The sequence below is a fragment of the Halichoerus grypus genome, chromosome 9 (genome assembly GCF_964656455.1).
Source record: "Halichoerus grypus chromosome 9, mHalGry1.hap1.1, whole genome shotgun sequence".
NCBI classification, from domain to species: Eukaryota; Metazoa; Chordata; class Mammalia; order Carnivora; family Phocidae; genus Halichoerus; species Halichoerus grypus.
The window spans coordinates 113,552,609-113,577,164 of NC_135720.1; the positions used below are offsets into that span (position 1 = coordinate 113,552,609).

Genomic DNA, 24,556 nt, shown 5'->3' on the forward strand with positions numbered 1-24,556 from the left:
TCATACTCTGTCTCTCTAATAAATAAATAAAATCTTTTAAAAAATAAAAAGATGGGGACGCCTGGGTGGCTCAGTCGTTAAGCGTCTGCCTTCGGCTCAGGTCATGATCCCAGGGTCCTGGGATCGAGCCCCGCATCGGGCTCCCTGCTCTGCGGGAAGCCTGCTTCTCCCTCTCCCACTCCCCCTGCTTGTGTTCCCTCTCTCGCTGTTTTCTCTCTCTCTGTCAAATAAATAAAATCTTAAAAAAAAAAAAAAAAAAATCTTTTAAAAAAAATAAAAAATAAAAAGATGGAATCATACTGTATGATTCCAACTATATGACATTCTGGAAAAGGAAAAACAATGGAGATAGTGAAAAAAGACCAGTTGTTTCAGGGGTTGGGGGCAGGGATAGAGATAAGTAAGTGGAGCACACAGAATTTTTAGGGCAGTGAAAATACACTGTGATACCATAATGGTGGATATATGTCATTATACATTTGTCCCAACCCATAGAATGTACAAAACCAAGAGTGAACCTTAATATGACCTATGGACTTTGGGTGATTGTGATGTGTCAATGTAGGTTTAACCACTGTAACAAATGTACTACTCTGGTAGGGGATGTTGATAATGGAGAAGGCTATGCATGCGTGGAGGCAAGGGGATATGGGAAATCTGTGTACCTTCCTCTAACTTTATTGTGAACCTAAAACTGCAAAATTTGTCTTAAAAAAAAATGAACTTCTCTATATGTCAAATTGGTATCCCAACCATATAAAAAATGACTTCAAGTGACTTTAAAACACAGCATTTGACCATACTTCCCTAGTGGGATATATCATAAGGTTAAAACACATGAACGCACAGAAATCTACTGTATTCAGTAATCTTATTGATAGTTATAATATTGGCTTTGTTATTTTTTTAAACAATTGAAAAAGTAAATCATTTATTATATTATTGTTGTTAGGAACCAAGGTTCAGCACATGAACAAAAAATACAAACAATAAATCTAAAAAGTTATTTTAAAATCCTCTTTTTATTTGAATTGAGAAACATCAGCATATTGGCATGATTTATTTTTCTCTTTCTTAAAAATACCTTTACCCTAGAACTGAACACTAAGGCCTCAATTCAAATGACAACTCAATGAATACAATTTTGCCCAGACTGTTCTCTCTAAATAACATTTCTCACTAAAAGGAATCAGGGTTCCTTGGAGAAATGTCAGATTCCAGGTCTGAAGTAAGGATGTATATGAGAAGCCTGAAACATCTTATTCTGTCTAAAAGCAAAAAGATTATTGGGGTCTTCTCCAAAAGACACAGGAGGTGACTTCGAAAGCCTCTCACTAGCCAAAGATGAGGACATCTGAATATCAAAACAAATAATGATTATAAATGTATGAAATACAACAAACATTTTTTTTTAAGTAAATGGAAGTGTAGGATGTAAGAAAATTTAAATGTAAAAACATGTAAAAAGAATCTAAAATAGTAAACCACTCTGGAAAAGTTTGGCAGTCTCTTAAAAAGCTAAATCTTACCTACCATACCACCTGACCATTCCACTCCTAGGCATTTACCCAAGAGAAATAAAAGCACATGACCACACAAAAACTTGTACATGAATGTTCATAGCAGCATTATTCACAATAGCCAAAAACTGTAAATAAAGTGTCAATTAACAAGTGAATGGATAAACAAATTGTGATCTATCCACACAATGGAATATATTACTCAGTAATAAAAGAAATGAACTACTGATACACTCAACAACATGAATGAATCTCAAAATAATTACGCTGACTAAAAGAAGCCAGACAAAAACCAGTACATACTATATGATTCATTTATATAAAATTATAGAAAATGTAAACTAATCTATAGTCACAGAAAGCCATGCTTGTCTGGGGATAGGAAGGGGTGAGAAAGGAAAGGGAAGGAATATAAAGGAGAACAACAATATGTTTAAGGGTTAATGGATATGTTCGTTGTCTTGATTGTGTTGATGATTTCGTGGTGTATGCATATGCTAAAACTTATCAAATTGTATACTTTGTATATGTAGTCTATTTTGTGTCAATTATACTTTAATAAAGTTGTTAAAAACAACATGAATTCAAAATGATAAACCTCCTTCATCCTCCCCTCACACCCACAAAAAATCTTAGAGATTATTGCTAATCTATTATTGCTAGTAAACGCAATAGGAAGAAAAGAATTATAAAATCCCTGTTTTGCAGCCTACAATGAAATAACAGATCTATACAACTATCATCAAATGGTTATCAACAGTCCTTACACCATGAGGTGAAATAGATAAGGAACTTAATCACAACAGATAAATCAGACCATCATCATCTGAATCCACTGATTAATCTTAACCAAAGGAACATTTTGTCCCTCCTGATATGTTACAATAGGAAATACATGGTACAATTTCTAGAGCATTCTTACCAAGAAAACAAAAAACAAAAACATTTACTCAAATCAAGCCTTTAAATCTTACTCTCGGTTTAAATGAGAAACATTTAAAATATAACCTTGAGGACACAATCAGCCGAAATACAAAATGTGGGAAATTCTTTAGAAAAAACAATCTAGTTTATACAAAGAATAAATGGTTTATTAAAGAGTGGGGGTGGGGGATTGTTTAGAATTAAAGAGCCTTGAAAGGCAAATCCCTAAATGTAATATGTGGAGCTCTTTGGAGCCACACTGCATTGGAAAAAATATTTTAGAGACAATTCAGGAAAATTGAATATGAAATAAGTATTAAATAATATTAACAAATTCCAGGCGCCTGGGTGGCTCAGTTGGTTAAGCGACTGCCTTTGGCTCAGGTCATGATCCTGGAGTCCCGGGATCGAGTCCCGCATCGGGCTCCCTGCTCGGCAGGGAGTCTGCTTCTCCCTCTGACCCTCCCCCATCTCATGCTCTCTCTCTCTGTCTCATTCTCTCTCTCAAATAAATAAATAAAATCTTTAAAAAATAATAATAATAATAATATTAACAAATTCCTATTAATTCTATTGATTGTGATAATAGTATTGTGTGTTTTTTCTTTCTTTCTTCACAATCCCTGTCTCTTAAAGACACAGTATCCAGAAGTATTTACAGATGGAATCATATGGTGTCTGGGATTTGCTTTCAAATACGACAGTGCGCACGCACGCACACACACACACATACACACACACACACACACACACACACACACACACAGTGGCAGGAAAAAGGTGAAAATAGAATGGCAAAATGTTGATAGCTGTTAGAAGTTAGATCTTAGTTGCATGGGGGTTGATTACACTATTCTCTCCACTTTAGTGTAGGTTGGAAAAGTCCCATAATAAAAAGTTTATTTTTCACTAAAAGTTGATACAGAACAGGTAACATGTTGGAAATAACAGGGACCTAAGAAACTAACCTCTGTCCTGAAGCAAGGGCAATGGGAGACTGTCCATTCGGGGGCCGAGGCTCCTCACATGTCTTCATCTCCACCTCTACCTTATCCAGACACTGAAATAAAAGCCACGGAGAGCTAAGCATCTGCACAAAAACCTACACAGCACACACTGAGTCTTATTCATCCCTATGCTCTACTGCCTAGTTGAGTGCTGTGCCTACAGGGGGCAGACAATAAATGTTTGTTGAATGAATGAACAAACTGAAATGCAAGAAGAGGCCTCATCTTCCCTCTTCCGTGTCCATTAGCAGCAGAACTCTAGGACAAGCATGGGATTAACTCACAGCAGAAAACTAAAACATAAATCCAAGTTACAGAAGTATTCCTATCCCTGGGGATTCCAATCTTCGGATAAAGATAAGCATTGATGGGTTCCTGAAGGGCTTTCAGCTGATAATCACCCAATAGTCGACATGAACTAAATTTCTAATTTTTTCTCTGTCAGGATTTCAAAGGAAATCTAAAAGTAGAACCCGGGCAGCAAAATGTGTTATAAAAAACAAAAGGCAAAACAACCAACTCAGGACTCCTGTGTCTTGTGTCTCAGTGCTAACTGCCACACCGCACAGTAATTTCAGAATAAGCCCAGACAATAGTCACTGTCTCAGAGAGAAGCTCACAAGCCAGACAGAGCAATCACCACTCCCAAAAGGGATAGCCTGTCAGGACTCCTCCCCATCTCCTCTCAGATCTTTTAAAACCCCACCCCAGCCATCCCATTTGATTACTTGCAATCAAGAAAGGCCATTACCAAGCAAATGGGGTGTGTCTTCAACTTTGTCCACTGGATCTGCAAGAGGAAAGCAACACTCAGGGCTGTGGGAGCTGCCCCTCAAGAAAGCATGCCTGCTGGCCAAGGACAGCAACAGCACCTGACCCCCATTCTCACCCGGATGGAGGCCCTGTTGCAGTAGACCCGAGTAATGGCTAACCAGGTAGGCAGCTCCAGCACATTCTGTAGAACCTCTTCATCCAGCTCCAGGTTGCTCAGCTGACCCTCCCCTTTCAGGGTGCTCAAATTGATTTTGTCCGGGGAAAGATTCTTGGTGAACCTGAAAAGAGTAAAGATAAGAAGCTATTATTTCCATGGAAATCCACAAAATGAGCATTATAGCCAACACTTCTCAATTTGGAGAAAAGAGAAAGTTAAAGAACCAGTATTCACTAATGACCACACTGTCTCTATGCCAAGTAAGATGTTAGGTCAGACCTACCACTCTACTCATGATTGTGTCACCTTTCTACTCAAGCACCTACGATGGGGATTCTGGAGAAATGGCTATCGAAGTGGCAACATAGCCTTTGGTATTTCTGAATCCCCACATTAAAACAGAGCAACTAGATAACACCACAAAAAGCCCATGGATAACATCCATAACAAAACTAGATGATAAAGCGTCCTCATAAACCCCCATATAAAGAGAGAAAAACATCAATGGCCAGGAGACACAAGTACTATATAAGCAGCTATGCAGATCAACATAAAGGGAAGCAATAGGGCATCTGACAGACCAGAGAACAGAAGAACCCCAAATAACCAAGTTTTAAATGAAAAGCAATGTGGGCCAATCTGATCACAGAGACTGAAACTAGTGGGGTTGAGTCCACTGCAAGGGGTCCCCAGTGAGGCGTAAAGGACCTGGAGCAGTCTAGCCTTAAAAACTCATGGAACTAACCAAGGCTCCTTCCTAGGACAGGGCACCAACGCTGAAAAGAAACTGCTGAGAGAGGAATCCAAATTGAACAAGATAGGGAAAACAGAAACAAAGAGATGGTACAAACAAAAGTGGGGGTGGGGAGGGGCAGGGGACAGACCAGGATATCTCAGAAAGCAAGTTATATTTTTTAACACTACTTGAAACAGACGAGGGAGCTCTATGAAGTTAGAATGTGAAACAGTAACAGGCTAATTGTTGGCTTGTTAAGTAGGGTCAAATGAAATCCCAGACCCTTACACATACCTTTACTCATGTGATCAAAGAACACCCCCCTCCCCACCTCTAGTCCTGCCAAAGGGAATAAGCCTGAATCGCATCATGCTACTAGGTCCAGTTGCTAATTTGTAGGAAATACAGAGGACAGAGGTAAACTCCTGAACTGCACCATAAGCGTGCAACCAGCAAAATACAGACCATGGGAAACTATATAGGTCAAGTGGCCTGGACATAATTCCCACAGGTCAATCTTTGCACTGTTCCACACTTAGTGTCTCCAGTCTGCTCATGTGCTCTTGCCACCCCCTTTCCTGAAGCATCCTTACCACAATCTGCCATTCAAGGCCCAATGCAAGACTTCTCACTGAGGCTCTTTCCCTCACTGCTGCAACTCACCTGAAACTTTTTTTCTTCTACATCTCTGGAATCTGTTACACACATTTAAGTCATAATCACAGAGGGTCTTGGGATATTTTCTAATTCTCTCCTATGTAACCACCCTATGTGATTAGACATGAAGCCCTGTGAGGTCAGAGGCTCAGTCTTAGCCGTCTCTCCTAATCAAAATGGTCACCTGACACACCTACATACCTCTCAGCTAACTATCCTGCTGGCTACCTACTCCCAGCTCCCTTCTCCCATCTTTTTGGTTAGATCAATTTAAGGCCAGTTCCTCACAGCATATCCCTCTCTCCTGTATGACAAATTGTCTATGACAAATCTCATGCCTGTAATTCTCACTGTTGCTGCCTCTCAGAGTCACCATTTTCCACCCCAATAATGAATTGTATTTTGCCCTCCATCCATAACTATACTTAGCCCTTACATATATTAGATGCTAATAACTGACTTTAGAGTTACATATTATTTACCAACTTTTATTTTTTCACATATATCCTTTCCTATGACTAAGCTATATTTTAGTGGTTTTGGTTTTCCTCGGACCATAAGATCGTGACATGCAAGAGTTTTATCTTCACAGTTTTTTTCTACAGTGCCTAAAATGGTACTATGTAAAAAGGCTCTTTTAACAATTTTTAAATGATAGTAAAAAAAATTTTTAGAAGTTTATAAACATGCAACAAAATACTATATGATATTAAGGGATTCACAGGAATGCACTGGCATGATGACAATTCAGGAAACTGCTTACCTGTGAGACAAGGGGAAGGGTCCACAGGAAGCTGCAACTATACGAATAATACTTATTTGTCACGCTGGGAGGTGACTGTATGGCTATTCATTATATTACTCTCTAAACCTTTTTGTACAGCAAATATTTCATAATAATTCTAAGATCTCTATAAATTCCCTACTATATGTACTTACTGTTGGGAGAGCTACTCCTCCATGGGTCTCTCATACTCCTACATGTCTTGCTGAGTATGCCAAAAATGCATGACCCTGACCACTCCTTACCCAGGCCACTTTTCAGGACTGTGTTTGAAAAGATCAGCTTTGGGGGATGAAGTAATGTCCCCCACCCTAGGACGTACAGCAGGCTTGCTTGCCACTTACTATAAAAACAATGGATTCCCCAAGTTCAATGTTCTATTCCTATAACATATGTGCAAGCATCCATCTGGGCCCATTCGTGTCACTCCGATGGGACTTAAGCGGGCAAGGGGAACTAATGCAAACATATGCTTATGCTACTTGCTGGACCATGAGTAATAAAGTCCTTGGTCTCAGATCCAGGAGTCTCTTCTGCTCTGTCAGCCTCCATGAACTACAGCAGGCTAATTATTAGCTTCTAAGCAGGGTAAAATAAAATCCTATACCCTTACACATACTTTTACTGACTTTAATTCATAAAAAAAATTTTTAATCAACATTTACTGGGTATGAGCCAATTTTATTCTCTGGACCCAAAAGACAAGCTTTCTACAATGGCTCCTATCCTCTGAAAACTAACTTGCTACAGAGGGAAAGAGAATTTCTCTTTTCCTTCAAGGAATGGCCATGTACAAGGAAATAGGACTGGGGTGTGAAATAGAAAAAAGAACATCTTAAACACTTCCACTACGTAAAACAAGAACAACAACTGAAACTAAAGGAAGATATAGTACATGCCCCTTAGGAACCTGGAGGAAACACAATCCTGCAGGAAGGAAAGGAAAGCAGAAAACAGAACTCAACATTATTTGTAATCATTAGGTACAGGTAGGCTTTCTTTTTCAAGCCTCTTTTATATTTAAATAAGATATTACAATTATTTCCTTCTAGCAACCTTTCCTCTACTCTTAAGTATTCAGGGAAGCCATATCAGCTCACAAATTGGGGTGAGGCATCCTTCAGAAGTATTAGTCTTAAAGATAAGAATTTTTGAAAATGTGGGGCGCCTGGGTGGCTCAGCCGTTAAGCATCTGCCTTTGTCTCAGGTCATGATCCCAGGGTGCTGGGATCGAGCCCCGCATCGGGCTCCCTGCTCTGCAGAAAGCCTGCTTCTCCCTCTCCCACTCCCCCTGCTTGTTTTCCCTCTCTCGCTGTGTCTCTTGTCAAATAAATAAATAAAATCTTAAAAAAAAAAAAGAATTTTTGAAGATGTGAATTCAGTTTTGAAGACTGTAACTGTATGTCTGTTCCTTTCCTCCCCACAAATTGTGATAAGACCCCACTTCCCTGCCTCAACTGGGAAACATGGTAAGTGTGAGTCACTGTCAGAGATGGGAGTAAGGACTCCTTTAATATGCAGGAGAGAAAAGGCTGAAAATCACAAAGACAAACTACTCTTCTTTATGATAAAAACCATTTTTAAGAAAAGAAAGTGATAGGGACTTTTTCAAGTATGTTCCTCTCTGAAAAAAAAAAAAAAGAGGAACATACTTTGAATGAAACAAAAACACAGATCTCTTTCTATTTCAATGTCTCATCCTCCATTCCCAGTATGCCTATTTCTATCCTTTCCACCCAGGTGTCTACAAACTGAAATCTGGACAAGTTTAAAACTGAATTAATGTTCCCCAGAAAGCCTTTCCATTATATCCCACTCTAGCTCCAAGAATAGATTTTCATCCCTTGTCTCTCTAATACTATAGAGAACTGAGAACAGGGAAAAAAATTATCAATGAAAATAGTCAAAATCAAGCTTGTAAAGGCAAGACCAACCACCTGAAAACAATAGGCCTGTAGTTGGTAACCAGCTTAGCTTAACTTTGACTTCTATGAATTTTGTAACAATGTCATCTGGCAGAGTTCTATGAATTTTGTAACAATGTCATCTGGCAAATGACAGCACTGACTTCTTCAGGGCAGTTCTGTGGAGGAGAGAACCCTGTGCCCAATTTATCCTGATAGTAACCAGGCGGACTTATCTTGGAAATAAGTGCAAGTGTAAACACCAGCCAGCCAGGACGAGAGACTAATCTCAGTGAGGATGCTCACCAGCCTCTTGGCATACTACAAAACCCAGGAGAACCAGTCTTCCTACCCCAAAGTAGATGAGATCCGGATGAAAAGTGATCATTCATATTTCCAGGTAGGGCATAGAAGATAACCAAGAGGATAAACTTCCTTTTATTATATAACTTTGGCTATCAGAATAAAAAATCTCTCTAGAGATTACCTGTAGGTCTGCTGGACCACCATGGTTGTCCTCCCCTAACAGTAATAATGATATATATTTGCTTTTTCATTTACCAATTTACTTTTAGTATTCAACAAAAGATGGATAGCATATTATTAGCTTCTCAAAAAAACACAGTAAGAATTCCTCAACTGATTTTGACTGCATTTTACAGTAATAACAAAGAATAAGTAAAAAGGTAATCCATGGGGCCTGGTGTGGAGGATTGTGGAGGTTCGCTCAACCAAGGAAACCAGATCTGAGATCTGATCTGAAACCACTTTATTCAGCATCTGTGTTCCTAATTGAGGATAATATCACTGATTCCAGGGTTGTTGAAAAGGCTAATGGAAGCCTGCTATTTATTCCACTTCAAGTATGTGGGGAAACATTTTTCTGGCCATCTGTCACTGTTACAGAGCACAGAGGCTAAGATGAAATCAAGTTGGAGAAACAGATTTTGATCAGGTTTCATTTCTGCCAGGGGATTGCAATCTGCCAAAGAGACAACAGAGAAAGACTCTCAGACATCTTTGTGAAAATGTACCACCGTGTTAGGAAGTGAGAATTCTTAGATTTTCAGACTCACAGAATTTCAGAGTAGAAGGAATCTTAAATAATCATTTAGTCCAAATCTACGATTTTCAAATGGCCAGTGAGTTAAATGACTTGTCCAGCTAGCCAGTGGTAAACCTGCAACTAAGTAAATGGCAGAAATGAGACTTAACCCAGCATTCATTCAATTTTCTGCTTCAGGTCCCACAGAAATTGAACCCCCACAAAAGCAAAAATGTCTGCAAATACACTTCGTTTCCTTCACTTCTTTTTCCACTAAGGTGATCACAGCTCAGGCCTTGGTTTCTAAGCTTCCTACCCAAATCCATATCAAAGTATTTTCACTGCCCAGCCACACCACAGGCATATCTTTTAGCAAAAATATAACACACTAAGCCATTGATTTAAACACAGGACCCCTAAATCATCTAAACAAACCATCTCAATCACTAAAGTAGCTAACATTATTCCATCCTGGATAACGTGATGGAATATGCCATCCAATCTTAGTAGTTTGCCCTAATAGGTTTTACTCTCAAAACATCTACATGAACAGATATATGCCTTTCTTAGAAGAAAATTCTCCTTCTGGATTTTTGTTTTCAAAAATTTTAATTGTTTCATTTAAGGTGCAGTTTATATACAGTGGCTTATTTCTGAACTTTATATTTTGTTCTGCTGATCCACTTATCCATATGCCAATACCACACTGGCTTTATTATGGTAACTTCATTTTAAGTCTTGAAAGTAAGTAGTATAAACTTCATTTTTGCTTTTTTTCCCCAAGATTATTTTGGCCATTCTAGGTCCTTTTCATTTCCTTATAAATTTTTTAATCAGCCTGCCACTTTCTATCGGGGGGGGGGGGGGGGCTGCGGAAAGCACCTGCTGAAATTCTGATTGGGATTGCATAGTTGAATTTGGGGAGATCTGACATATTAACAAAAATGAATCAGCCTATCCTTGAACATGGTATACAATCAAAGTACGCATATTTATTTGGATCTTTTTTAACCTCTCTAGGCATATTTTATAGTTTTCAGTATACATATTTTCTTCATATATATATATGTACAGTAAAGGAATATTTACTATTGTAAAGGAAACTAAAATTTTTTTCTAGTTGTTTGTTGCTAGAAGATAGAAATAAAAGTGATATTTTTATATTGACCTTTTTTTAAGATTTTGAGTAATCTCTACACCCGACATGGGGCTCAAACTTACAACCCCGAGATCAAGAGTCGCACACTCCACCAACTGAGCCAGCCAGGTGCCCCTATATTGACTTTGTATCCTACAACCTTACTAAATTCAGTTATTAGCTCTAGTGGTTGTTTTGTAGGTTCCTTAGGATCTTCTATATAAACAATTATATCTGTGAATAGAGACAGTTTTACTTCTTCATTTCCAATCTTTATGAAAATTGATATTTATATATTGATCTTGTACATTGCAACCTTGCTAAGCTAACTTATCAGTTCTAGTAACTTTTTTTAAAGAAGCCATAAGATTTCTATATAGACATTCATGTTGTCTGCAACATCTCTGTCAGGCTTCTGTTACCATGTTAAACAAGATGGGAAATGTTTCCCTTCTCTATTTCCCTAAAGAATTGGTGTTAAATGAGTATTATTTCTTACTTAAATGTTCAAAAGAAGTCATGAGGGGCACCTGGGTGGCTCAGTCAGTTAAGTGACTGCCTTCAGCTCGGGTCTTGATCCCAGGGTCCTGGGATCGAGCCCCGCATCAGGTTCCCTGCTCTGTGGGGAGCCTGCTTCTCCCTCTCTCTCTGCCTGCCACTCCCCCTGCTTTGTGCTGTCTCTCTCTGTCAAATAAATAAAGTCTTTAAAAAAAAAAAAAAGAAGTCATCAATAAAGCTATCTGCACCTGGAGTTTTCTTTATTAAAAATGGTTCTGATAACAAATGTAATTTCCTTAATAGACATAAGGCTACTCAGATATTCTATTTCATTGTCAGTTCTGGTAAGTTATGTTTTTCAAATAATTATGTGCATTTCATCTAAGTTGAATTTTTTGACAAAAGATATTCATAATATCCCTTAGTACCTTTTAACATCTGTAAGATCTACCTATATCCCCTCTTTCACTCCTGGTAGTATTTATGATTTTTTTCTTGAGCAGTTTCACTAAAGGTTAATTTTGATATTTAAAAAAAAAACTTTTGTATTAATTTTCTCTATTTTTGTCCTATTTTCAATTTCAGTGATTTCTTTTTTTTTTAAGATTTTTTTTTAAAGATTTTATTTATTTTATTTATTTATTTGACCGAGAGAGACACAACGAGAGAGGGAACACAAGCATCAGTGATTTCTAGTCTGTTTTTCCTTTATTCTACTTACTTGGTTTATTTTGCTCATCTTTTTCTAGCATCTTAAGTTGGAAACTTCAGTCACAGATTTTTAAACTTTTCCCTAATATAAGTGTTTAAAGCTATGTATTTCCCAATACTCACTTTATTAGCTATATCCCACAAGTTTTGATATGTTGAATTTTCATTGCCAACTAGCTAAAAATATTTCCTAACTTCTTTTATGTTTTCTTTGACCATGAGTTATTTAGAAATGTATTTTTTTAAAAGATTTTATTTGACAGAGAGAGACACAGCAAGAGAGGGAACACAAGCAGGGGGAGTGGGAGAGGGAGAAGCAGGCTTCCCGTTGAGCAGGGAGCCCGATGCGGGGCTCGATCCCAGGACCCTGGGATCATGACCCGAGCCGAAGGCAGACGCTTAACAACTGAGCCACCCAGGTGCCCCTAGAAATGTATTTTAAATATTCCAAATTTGCAGGGCCTTTCTAGTTATCTTATTGGTACTGATTTTTTTTTAAGATTTTATTTATTTATTTATTTGAAAGAGAGAGAGAGAGAGAAACAGCATGAGAGGGGAGAGGGTCAGAGGGAGAAGCAGGCTCCCCGCTGAACCAGCAGCCCGATGTGGGACTCGATCCCAGGACTCCGGGATCACGACCCAAGCGAAGGCAGTCGCCCAACCGACTGAGCCACCCAGGCACCCTTAGTGGTATTGATTTTTAATTTAATTCCATACTATAGTCAGGGAATATACTATGTAACTTCCCAATATTATGAAATGTGTTGAGACATATTTAATGTATGGTCTATTTTGGTGAGCATTCCCTGTGCACTTGAAAAGAACATATATTCTTCAGTTGTTATGTACAGTGTTCTATTAGTGTCAATTAGGCAAGGCAATGCAAAATGTTACTCAGATCTTCTAATTTTTTTATAAATATTTTTTGTTTTAAAGATTTTATTTATTTGATATTATTTGTTTATTTGAGAGAGTGAGACAGAGTGCACAAGCAGGGGAGAGAGGCAGGGGTAGAGGGAAAAGCAGGCTCCCCGCTGAGCAGAGAGCCCCACACGGGCTCGATCCCAGGACTCTGGAATAACAACCTGAGCCAAACGCAGATGCTTAAGTGACTGAGCCACCCAGGCTTCCCAGATCTTCTATATTTTTATTGATATTTCTCAAGTTGTTCTATCAACTACTGAGGGAAGAGTATTAAAAACACCCAACTAAGGGGCGCCTGGGTGGCTCAGTTGGTTAAGCGACTGCCTTCGGCTCAGGTCATGATCCTGGAGTCCCGGGATCGAGTCCCGTATCGGGCTCCCTGCTTGGCAGGGAGTCTGCTTCTCCCTCTGACCCTCCTCCCTCTCATGCTCTCTGTCTCTCATTCTCTCTCAAATAAATAAATAAAAGCTTTAAAAAATAAAAAAAAATAAAATAAAAACACCCAACTATAATTGTGGATTTGCCCTTTTATGCTTTTTTTTTTGAAGATTTTATTTATTCATTTGAGAGAGAGAGCCCACAAGCTTTTAATTGTTTTGTTTTGTTTCATGTGTATTTTTTTTTAAGATTTTATTTATTTGACAGAGAGAGAGAGAGAGCAAGAGCAGGAACACAAGCAGGGGGAGTGGGAGAGGGAGAAGCAGGCTTCCAGTGGAGCACGGAGCCTGATGCGGGACTCGATCCCAGGACCCTGGGATCATGACCTGAGCCGAAGGCAGACGCTTAACGACTGAGCCACCCAGGAGCCCCTCATGTGTATTTTTTTTTAACTCTTCTTTTTTTTTTTTTAAAGATTTTATTTATTTATTTGAGAGAGAGAGAATGAGAGAGAGCACATGAGAGGGGGGAGGGTCAGAGGGAGAAGCAGACTCCCTGCCAAGCAGGGAGCCCGATGCGGGATTCGATCCAGGGACTCCAGGATCATGACCTGAGCCGAGGGCAGTCGCTTAATCAACTGAGCCACCCAGGCGCCCTTAACTCTTCTTTTTTAAGATTTTATTTGAGAGAGAAAGAGTACACACGTGCACACATGGGCGGGGGGAGGAGGAAAGGAGTAGAGGGAGAGGAAGAGAGAAAATCTCAAGCAGACTCCCCACTGAGTGCAGAGCCCAATGTGGGGCTTGATCTCACGACCCTCGAGACCATGACCTGAGCCAAAATCAAGAGTCAGACGCTTAACCAACTGAGCTGTCCAGGAGCCCCTTGTTTCATGTGTATTGAAGCTCTTTTATTAAGTTCATATACATTAATGATTGTGTCTTTCTGATGAAATGATCCTTTTACTATGAAATGTTTATCTCCAGTAGTAAACTTTGTCTTGAAGTTTATTTTGTCTGATAATATAGCCACGCCAGCATTCCTGTGCTTACTGTTCACATGGTGTACCTTTTTTCATCTTCTCACTTTCAATCTGTGTTTATCCCTTTTTCATCCAGTCTGACAACCTATGCTGTTAAACTGGAGTGGTCAATCCATTTACATTTAATGTATTTATTGATATTGGTTAGATTTTGGTTTACCATTCTATTTGTTCCATCTGGTTTTTTCCTCTATTCCTCCTTCGCTGCCTTCTTTTTAGGTTAACCTATTTATTTTTAGTATTTCATTGTAATTATTTTATGGGCTTTTTAGCTGTATCTCTTTACGTGTGTGTGAGAGAGACAGAAAGAGAGAGACTGCTCTAGGGATACAATATGTAAACTTAACACAATCTACTTACAGCAAATACTGTAATTCACATAAGAATTTAAGAATCTTTGCAAAATAGTTCATTTACTGCCCTTCACCTTTTGGACTATAACTGTCATATTTATTACATCTACAGTAGTCCCCCTTTATCCACAAGGGCTACATCCTAAAACCCCCAGTGGATGCCTGAAATTGCAGATAGTACTGAATCCTATATATACTGGGGTTTTTTTTCTATTAATACATAACTATGACAAAGTTTAATTTATAAATTAGGCACAGTAAGAGATTAACAATAATAAAAATAGAACAATTATAACTATATACTGTAATAAAAGTTATGTGAATGTGGTCTCTCTCAAAATATCTTACTGTACTGTACTCACCCTTCTTATAATGACGTAAAATGATAAAATGCCTATGTGATGAGTTGAAGTGAGATGACTGACGTAGGTACTATGACACAGTGTCAGGCTACTACTGACCTTCTGATGATATGTCAGGAGGATAATCTGCTTCTGGACTGCGGTTGACCACAGGTAACCGAAATCATAGAAAGCAAAACTGTGGATAAGGGGGACTACTGTACATATGTCCTAGACCTACAATTAAGTCTTGTCTTTTAAAGAAATTGAGAATAAAAAATATATAGTCTTTTACACCTACATTTCCAGTGTTCTTCACTCTTTCCTATAGATCCAAATTCCCATCTGATATCATTCCTCTCCAATCTGAAGAACTTTTTTCATTATCTCTTGTAGTACTACTAGGATTCTCTGAGTTTTCATTTGTCTAAAAATGCCTTTACTTTACTTTCTATTTTTAAAAAATATTTAAGCTGGACATGGAATTCTAGGTTGAGAGCTTCTTTCAGCATTTTAAATGTATCATCCCATTATCTTCTTGCCTCTGTTGTTATTGATGAGAAGCGAGCCATTAATTTAGATCATTGTTCTCCTTTGTGTGATAAGTCACTTTTCTCTGGCTGCTCTCAAGTTCTTCTCTTTCTCCTTAGTTTTCAGCAATATGACTGTGATGTGCCTGGAGTAGTCTTTGTATCTGTTTTGCTTAAGGTTGACTGAGCTTCTTGGATTCTATAAATCTGTTTAAAAGTTCTGTTGGAACTTTTAGCCATTATTTCAAGAACAGCTCTATTGAAATTAATTCATATACCATATACACATTCATTTTTTTATTATGTTATGTTAGTCACCATACAGTACATCATGTAGTTTTTGATGTAGTGTTCCATGATTCATTGTTTGCATATAACATCCAGTGCTCCATGCAGTATGTTTAAAATGTGCAATTCAGTGGTTTTTAGTATACTCACAGAGTTGTGCAACCATAAGCTTAATCAATTTTACAACGTTTTCATTACCCTCTTCCAAAAAAACCGGTACCCTTCAGCTATTATCCCCATTTTCCCTACTTCCCCTAACCTGGTAACCATTATTCTATTTTCTGTCTCTATAGATTTGCCTATCCTGGACATTTAATATAAACAGAATTATATAACATATGGTCTCTTGTAAATAGCTTCTTTCCCTTAGCATATTTTCAAGGTTCATCCATGTTATAACAGGAATCAGCACTTCTTTCCTTTTTATGGTCAAAAATTGGTCAAAACATTACTGAGACTCCATTATATGGATAGTCCACATTTTGTTTATCCATTCATCAATTGATGAACATTTGGGTTGTGTCCAGTTTGCGGATATTATGAATAATGCTACTATAAACATGCAAGTACAAGTTTTTGTGTGGACATATGCTTTTATTTCTGTTGGGTATACATGTAGGAATGGAACTGCTGGTAAAATGGTAACTCCTTACTTTTTCAGGAACTGCCCGGCTGTTTTCCTTACTGGCTACACCATGTTACAGCCCTACCAGCTGTGTTTTAGAGTTCCAATTGCTCCACATCCTCACCAACATTTGTTATTATTTCTCCGTATCTTCACCAACACTGTTATTATCTGTCTTTTATTATTACAGTCATCCTTATAGCCATTCTATTTGATCTGCATTTCCTTGATGGCTGATAACGTTGAGTACCTTTTCATATGTTTGTGGCTATTTATGCATCTTCTTTAAAGAAATGTCTGGGGCACCTGGGTGGCTCAGTCCATTAAGAGTCTGCCTTTGGCTCAGGTCATGATCCCAGGGTCCTGGGATTGAGCCCTGCATCGGGCCCCCCACTGAGCTTCTTTTCCCTCTGCCACTCCCCCTGCTTGTGCTCTCACACTCTCTCTCTGTCAAATAAATAAAATCTTTTGAAAGAAAGAAAGAGAGAGAGAGAGAAAGGGAGGGAGAGAGAGAGAGAGAAAGGTCTATTCAGATCTTTGGTTCATTTTTAAATTGGGTTGTCTTTTTATTGTTTAGTTGTCAGCCATTATTTCTTCAAATATTTTTGTCCTGTTTTAGTTATCTACTACAGCATAACAAATCACTCCAAACCTAGTGCCATAAAACAGTAAGCATTTTATTAAGTTCACAGATTTTGTGCATTAGAAATTCATTCAAGGGACAACTGGGATAGCTTTACTCTGATTCATGAATTCTGGGGTTTCATCTGGGACACCAAAATAGCTGGGAGCTGGTATCACCTAGTGGCTTCTTCACTTCACATGGTTGATTCCTAAGCTGAAATGTCTCAAAGGCCAGGCTGAGCCAGGACTGTTAACTGGAGCTCTGCGTAGCTTGAATGTCACTCCCACCTCGATTCTATTGGCCAAGAGAACATGTAGGATGGTAGATACTGCTGCAGCTATCTTTGGAAAATACAATCTGCCAGATGTCTTCTGTCTCCTTTACTTCTAGGACTCCAATTACACATATATTAATATTGTCCTACAGTAACTGAAGCTTTTTTTTTTTTAATCTTTTTTCTCTTTTCTTCAGAGTGGATAATTCCTGCACTCTATTTTCAAGTTCACCAACCCTTTCTTTAGCCATCTCCAATCTGCTGTTAAGCACATCTAATAAATTTTTCATTTCAGGTATTATACTTTTAAGTTCTAGATTTTACATTTGGTTCTTTTTATAGTTCCCACTTCTCTGCTGAGATTCTCCATCTGTTCACTTATTATTACCAAGTTTAATGTCCTTGTCTGATAATCCCAACACCTGAGTCATCTTGGGGTCAATTTCTATTGACTGCTATTCTCAACGAGTCACATTTTCCTTCACTACACATCTAGTTATTTGTTATTGTATACTGAACATTACTGAGATTCTAAATTCTGTCAATCTTCCTCTGAAGAGTGAATTTTATTCTACTGGTAAATTAACTTGGCTAGATTCATACTCCAAACTCTGTCTCCCCCACAAGGGGCAGCAGCTAAACCTCAGCTCAATTCATTCAGCTTTCCAACTACTGCCTTTTCTAGGCTCCATGAAATCTTTCCCCATGCATGTCAAGGATTTGGACAATTTAAAAGCAGATTTCAGGGCTCCCTCTTCTGTTGCTCCCTCCTTTCTGAGATTTCTCCCCTCATTCTCCAGTCCCTCTTATAGTCCTGAACTCCATCCGACTCCCCAAGCTAGTAAAACTGTAGACTTTTGTTTGAGTTCTAGCCACCACCCACCATGCAAACTGGGGCATATCCTCAGGCAAAAGAATTGTATAAATGAGCATCATGCCTGGTACAGTTCCCATCTTTCAAGTTTCCTATCAATTTCTGCCTCATTGTCACTTTCCAATGTCTTCAAGTAGTTATATTTTTTTACATACTGTCCAGAGTTCATAACTGTTATCTCAGAAAGGGCTAGATCAATATAAGATACTCCTATATTATTAGAAGTAGAACCCTTTTCTACTAGATCTCATTGGTATTTTATCTTCCCCAAGAGGCAACCATGATGAGTTACCAAAAATACATATGACCAGATGTACACAAATGTACCCTCTCAAAACAGTATGATAGGTGGTAATAGATAAATCATCCTCTTAGTCTGCTAGTGAAGTGCTTATCATAAAAAAATTGAAACAGGGGCACCTGGGTGCCTCAGTTGGTTAAGCGTCTGCCTTCAGCTCAGGTCATGATCCCGGGGTCCTGGGATCAAGCCAGGCATCAGGCTCCCTGCTCAGTGGGGAGTCTGCTTCTCCCTTCCCCTGCTCTTGTTCTCTCACTTGCTCATTCTCTCTCTCTCTCTCTCTCCGTCTCAAATAATCTCAAAAAAAATTGAAACTAAGGAATAAAGGGAAAAAAAGGTATAAAAGAAAAAATTATTTTATATATACTTTATATATACTTTTCTAAAACTTGCTTTTATTTTCAATGAACAATATATCTTGGGCATTTTACACTGTCAAATTTTTAAGTACTTTTTAATAATTGGGGAGTTATCTATAAGCAACACCTCTGTATGCAGAATTATAATTTATTTAATAAGTCCCAACTGATTGCTCTTTTACATTAATTTCATTAAAAGCCTTATAGGTTTTTCTTACTTGTTTGATTCCTTCTGTAGGATGATTTCATAAAAGTGGAATTGTACATTTTTACATTTTGACAGATATTGCCAAATTTCCCTCTATAAACATGACACTGATTCACACTCTCTACAATTGTAACCAATTATACATATTTCCCCACACCCATGGTAGTTGTGTAGTCGATGACTTGAAGCACTCCCATTTACCCTACCTTCCCATCCCAATACTAGGCCAGTTGATATTCTGGAGATTATGTTTCTTTCCTTAATGTTCAACAGTAGCCCTGATGAACATTCTAATTCCCTTCCTTAAGCCTGGAGCCTTGCTAAAACCTAGCCTGTTTAGTTCAAGCCCCAATACCTGTCTGGTTTGAACCAGTCTTTTTTTTTTTTTTTTTTTTAAGATTTTACTTTTTCAAAGTAATCTCTATAGCCAACACGGGGCTTAAACTCACAACCTCAAGATCAAGAGTCACATGCTACACCAACTGGGCCAGCCAGGTGCCCCAAGCCAGTCTTCTTCTAGAACTGAATACTTGCAATCTGATCCACTAGCAAGGGTCTATGCATGTAAGGCATGTTACATATGGACTCCTCATCTAATTGACTGTTAACATATTTGAGTACCACCTGGAATTATGGCTGTAATTTCTTATCCAATATCTTTTCCACGGGAGGCCTGCTTCTCCCTCTCTCACCACCCCCTGCTTGTGTTCCCTCTCTAACCGCGTCTCTCTCTGTCAAATAAATAAATAAAATCTTAAAAAAAAAAAAAGAAGTATGGCATATAAATTATCTGAGCTTTGAAAACTGCTCAAGAAGGAAACTGAGAATAAAAGATTTCATACATGAGGCTGTCCTTAATTTTTGAGCAGAACTGGCCCAACGTATGCTTATTTTAAGAGGCAGAGACTGTTCTGGGGCACCTGGGTGGCTCAGTTGGTTAAGCATCCGACTCTTGATTTTGGCTCAGGTCTTATCTCAGGGTCGTGAATTCAAGCCCCACATTGGGCTCCATGCTGGGCATGGAGCCTTCTTAAAAAAAAAAAAAAAAAAAAAAAAAGGCAGAGACTGCTCAAAATGAGCCATGTTTCACATCTGGTGGTGAAAGAAAAGCCCTAGCAGTTGAGCAAAAATGCTCAATTAATGTGTACTACTTTGAGTAGTTTCCCCTGCAGAGATCATTCAATGAACAAATACCTAAGATAGTAGCACATTCATTGACTGAAGTAAATAGGTTCAAACCATGTAAGTAGCTGCGGAGGAAACAAAAGAGCTTAAAATAAAAACAAAGGTCTCTAACTCCAAGGAGGACTATGTGCTCCTCAAGAGCTATAACTGTTTTCATTTAGATCTGTGTCTAGCACAAAGTCTAGGATAAGAATGCTCAATTGATGTTTACTGATAATAATACAAAGCGAATAAATGCTAATTGCCAAATAGATGGAATGACCTAAAGGGTATACCCAACAATTCATCCATATTCTTTCACACATTGTAAACCAACCATAATACTCTGATGAACCAGACATGTTAAACCAGGTTTAAGAGTGTCATATGTAAACATGGAAAAAAATTTATCTGTGAAGCTGAGGGAGAAGGCACACCCTTCCCATTAGAGACAATAAAAAGTGCAAAGTTTTTAAAAAGGAGGGAGAGAGAGATTAGTATATTCTAAAAGCTCTTTCTAGAAGCTTTTACAATAAAAAAAAAAAAATCAGGAAAAATGAAAAAGAAGGATGACATTTCTCTGAGAACAAAAATTATTTTTAAAATAATAGCTAACATTTAATGATTGCTTACTTTATTCCAGACACTGTCCTAATAAGCACTTTGTTATACATTTTTAATTAATTTATTTCTCTCAATGACCACATGATATAAAGGACAACTATTATCTCCATTTTATAGAAGAGAGAACTGAAGCATAGAAAGGTTAAATAACTTGCCCAAGATCATAGCAAGCTAGGATTCAAAATCAAGCAGTATGGCTCAAAAACTTGCAGCCTTAACTACACTATACCATCTCCCTGACTTTTTTCCCCCCATCTCTCTCACTTTTAACAAAATCAATAGAGGTATAGAGGTTTGGAGTTTCAACTGCCTCAGACCCAGATCAATGGCAACAGAAAACAAGCTGAGCCCTATCTAGATGCCTGGGCATAGTATACAGGCGTCTATGATCCAGCCTCTCTCTATCTTTCCAACAGCATCTCTAGCTACGTTGCACCCTCAAACCCTACATTGCAGTGACACAGAACCATACGCAGTCCCTTCTGTTTCTCAACTCAGTACCATTACTAATGCAGCTCCCTCTGCCCAGCATCACCTTTCTGCCCCTGACTATCTGTGCCCCTCAGGCTCCACAGATACTTCTTAATGCCTTACTGGGCTTACTGCTTACAGGTCTGTTTATTGCTGTAGGCAGCTGAGTCCCTGAAAGGGAATCTTGTCTCATTTGTTTTCAAGTTGCTAGTGCTTGGCATACTGGTCAGTAAAAGTTTCCTGATAGAATCAATGAATAAATGGTCTCAGAAACAGAGTCCTCAAAGGCAGCCCAGGGGCTATCTGAGGGGAAGGCTAGACTCCCTATCTGAGAATGGCTGACACACCACCTGCAGCCGACCATCGAACTATCTTGTAGCAAATTTTCCTCTCAGAGACTGAGGACCCTCTCCTGTGGCTCAGAGGACTAAGGAGCCACGGCCAACTTCACCTGAAAGGAAGGGAGACAGTGAGGACTCTGCCGAGGTTCAGGAAAACGATGTCTTACAATACACTGCCAGGCCTCTAACTTCACATCAGCCTCTGTTAAGACATTTTCTCAAATGAAATGTATTCCTGAACTGCAGTCCCTTTTTTCACCTAAGTTAAAACAAAACAAAACAAAAAAACACAGATTTCAAAGAGAAAGAAAGAAGGAAACAAAAAGAAAAAGAAAAGAAAAACAGATTTCTCTTAGAAATGGGAAATGCAGGTGGCGGCTCAGTCAATTAAGTGTCTGCCTTCAGCACGGGTCAAGATCCCAGGGTCCTGGGATTGAGCCCTGCATCGGGCTCCCTGCTCAGCGGGGAGTCTGCTTCTCCCTCTTTCTCTCCCTCTGCCTCTGCCCCTGTGCATGCTTTCTCTCAAATAAATAAATAAAATCTTAAAAAAAAAAAAAAAGAAATGGGAAATGCATGTTTTCAGCTCTGCCTGAGAAAGCACTAGACCAGAGGGCTGGAGGCACTCAGCTTGAATGAGCTTAGCCAATCCTTATCTGGATTTTCTATATATTGGAATTCTCCAACTTTCAAAAGACTCAGACATGCCACAAATGGCTGCCCAGCCCCCTGCCCCACCCCAACTGCCACAGAAACCAGTTTTGGAAAATCAAAAACAAACTGGGAACTTCCAGAGTATTTGTGGAATCAAAAGCTATGAAATTAAGAGTAACTTAGGGGAACTGACCCTGAATTAGAAATGGTCTAATTAGAGTAGCATTCCTTCTCCAAAAATGTTCTCTACATCCCCCCGGCCCCGACTTAGCTGAAATCATATATCCTAAAGAACTGGGAATTTTGGTGCAAAAGTGAGAGGAGCAGGGCATGCAGGCCTAGGAGGGCGGTATGGTAGTGAAGGGCTATGGCTAGAATTGGAGCAACGGTACATGCGGAGGACCTTAGGAGGTGGGAAAAACATCAAGGGAAGAAAGAGTGTATCAAGAGCAAACTTCAGCTGTTTTAGAATTTAGTCTAAGTCAGTGATTCTCAACACTAACAGACTCAATTCCACGAGTAGCACTGCCAAGAGTGACAACGTTTTCTAAAATAATAACAAACACTTGGTAAAGTTCAAAACAATCTTCCCCCATGGTAGGTGCAGTCTGGAACATTCACTATAGTTTAAAGCTTACAATATTTTGTGTTTATTACAACAGAATTAGATTCTAGGTTTATATAACTTAAATGGGTAATTAACCTATGCATCTAACAAATATTCAAAATTCAAAAAAGACAAAGGACAATGCTTCTTTATGTGAGATTATTCTGCAAACTGGATGACATCAGCATCTCTAGCCCGCTGACTAAATGCTGGTCATACCCCTTAATCACAACCACAAAAAGTCCTTGCTGAGATACAATGATCTCAATGATCTAAACGATCTTACTCCAAGAAATGGGAGAGAAAAAAGTTTTTTCTTCTTCTCAAACTCCACTCCTCCTTCAAATGGTTCCCCAACAACCAAGACCCAGAACTCCATCTACTGAGCTTATATTATATATAGTTAACCCACTATGGGTTTTGTGGGCTAACTTGGAAACCTACTCAACATTTAATACACTATTTCTACTGGCATACACACTCCAAATCCCAAACTTAGAAATAAAATTTGAGAACATACCACTTCCTAAGTCAGAGACTTACACTGATCTCTCACCATCAATGTTCTAATTTTTAAAATGATAGGCTGACATCCAAGCTACACATGACCAATGCACTATAAAGACTAAGTATACATGTAAAATGATCATTGCTGTGGGCAAATAAAAAAATGTCAATCCAACAAATATTTTATAATATATCTAGTCCTTATTTTTATGGCAAGAAGGTACAAACAACATACCATTACCTAAATTCTAATGTGTATTACTTTACACTTAAATTTTCCCCTTTACTATAGATATTGATTGATTCTACTGCTTATAAATACTGAAAAATATTCTTTAGTATCTATAATCAGCATCAATAGCAAATACTTGCCTCATCACACAAAAACAAAAGGTCCCTTAACAATACTGGGTGAAATGGGTTTCCTTGCCCTTCTGCTCCCCCCACCACTATTCCCACTCTCGTCTAAGGTTCCCTGAATTCCAGCCATGTGCTCCCATTCCACACACCTTCTCCTGCACCAACTCAAAGCACCCTCAAACTCTCGGATTTTCAAAGCAGCCAACGGACCACAGTCCCTGCCATCATGGAGGGTGTAGATAATTGAGCTGTGATGAAAAGAATCTTTTTGGGGGTACCTGGGTGCCTTAGTCGGTTAAGCATCTGCCTTCAGCTCAGGTCATGATCCCAGGTCCTGGGATGGATCCCCCAAGTTGGGCTCCCTGCTCAGCGGGGAGCCTGCTTCCCCCTCTCCCCTCCCCCCAACTCATGTTCTCTCTCGCTCGCTCTGCTCTCTCTCTCAAATAAATAAATAACCTCAAAAAAATAATCTTTTTTTTTCTTTCAATGATTAAAGCCATACTTACAGATTATTATTCAACCAGGTTCTATATTAGGTGAGGGTAACTAAATGACCACTGATTTTTTTTTTCACTCTAAGAATACAGTATATGATTATGCTATAAGTACATCCACTAAGGAGCCAACCCCATATATATATTTCAGTTATTTCACCCATGCTGAGGTCAAAGTTTCCTCTGTAGTATGCCTTGATAGTAAAAAATGATGAACAGAAATAGCCCTTGTTCCCTTCTCTCCTTAAGCACTGATACAAAGAACATTCATCTCCACCTCTCTGTATTACAATGTTAAATGCAATTTCTAAATATTCAAAGGTCTAAATTCTTTAGATACCTTAGGCACAACCTTAAAGATGC

General features: G+C 38.6%; 1 protein-coding gene across 4 annotated transcripts in view; it reads right to left on the reverse strand.

The window, feature by feature from the left end:
* BLTP3A (bridge-like lipid transfer protein family member 3A) overlaps positions 1–24,556 on the reverse strand; it is a 62,306-nt gene that overhangs the window by 30,933 nt on the left and 6,817 nt on the right. For all 4 annotated transcript variants that reach the window (XM_036096133.2, XM_036096128.2, XM_036096141.2 and 1 more), the window contains exons 2-4: positions 4,341–4,503; positions 4,203–4,241; positions 3,413–3,504 (exon numbers count right to left, since the gene is read on the reverse strand). In XM_036096133.2, the coding sequence (XP_035952026.2) occupies positions 3,413–3,504; positions 4,203–4,241; positions 4,341–4,503 (294 nt within the window). The remainder of the gene's footprint in view (positions 1–3,412; positions 3,505–4,202; positions 4,242–4,340; positions 4,504–24,556) is intronic.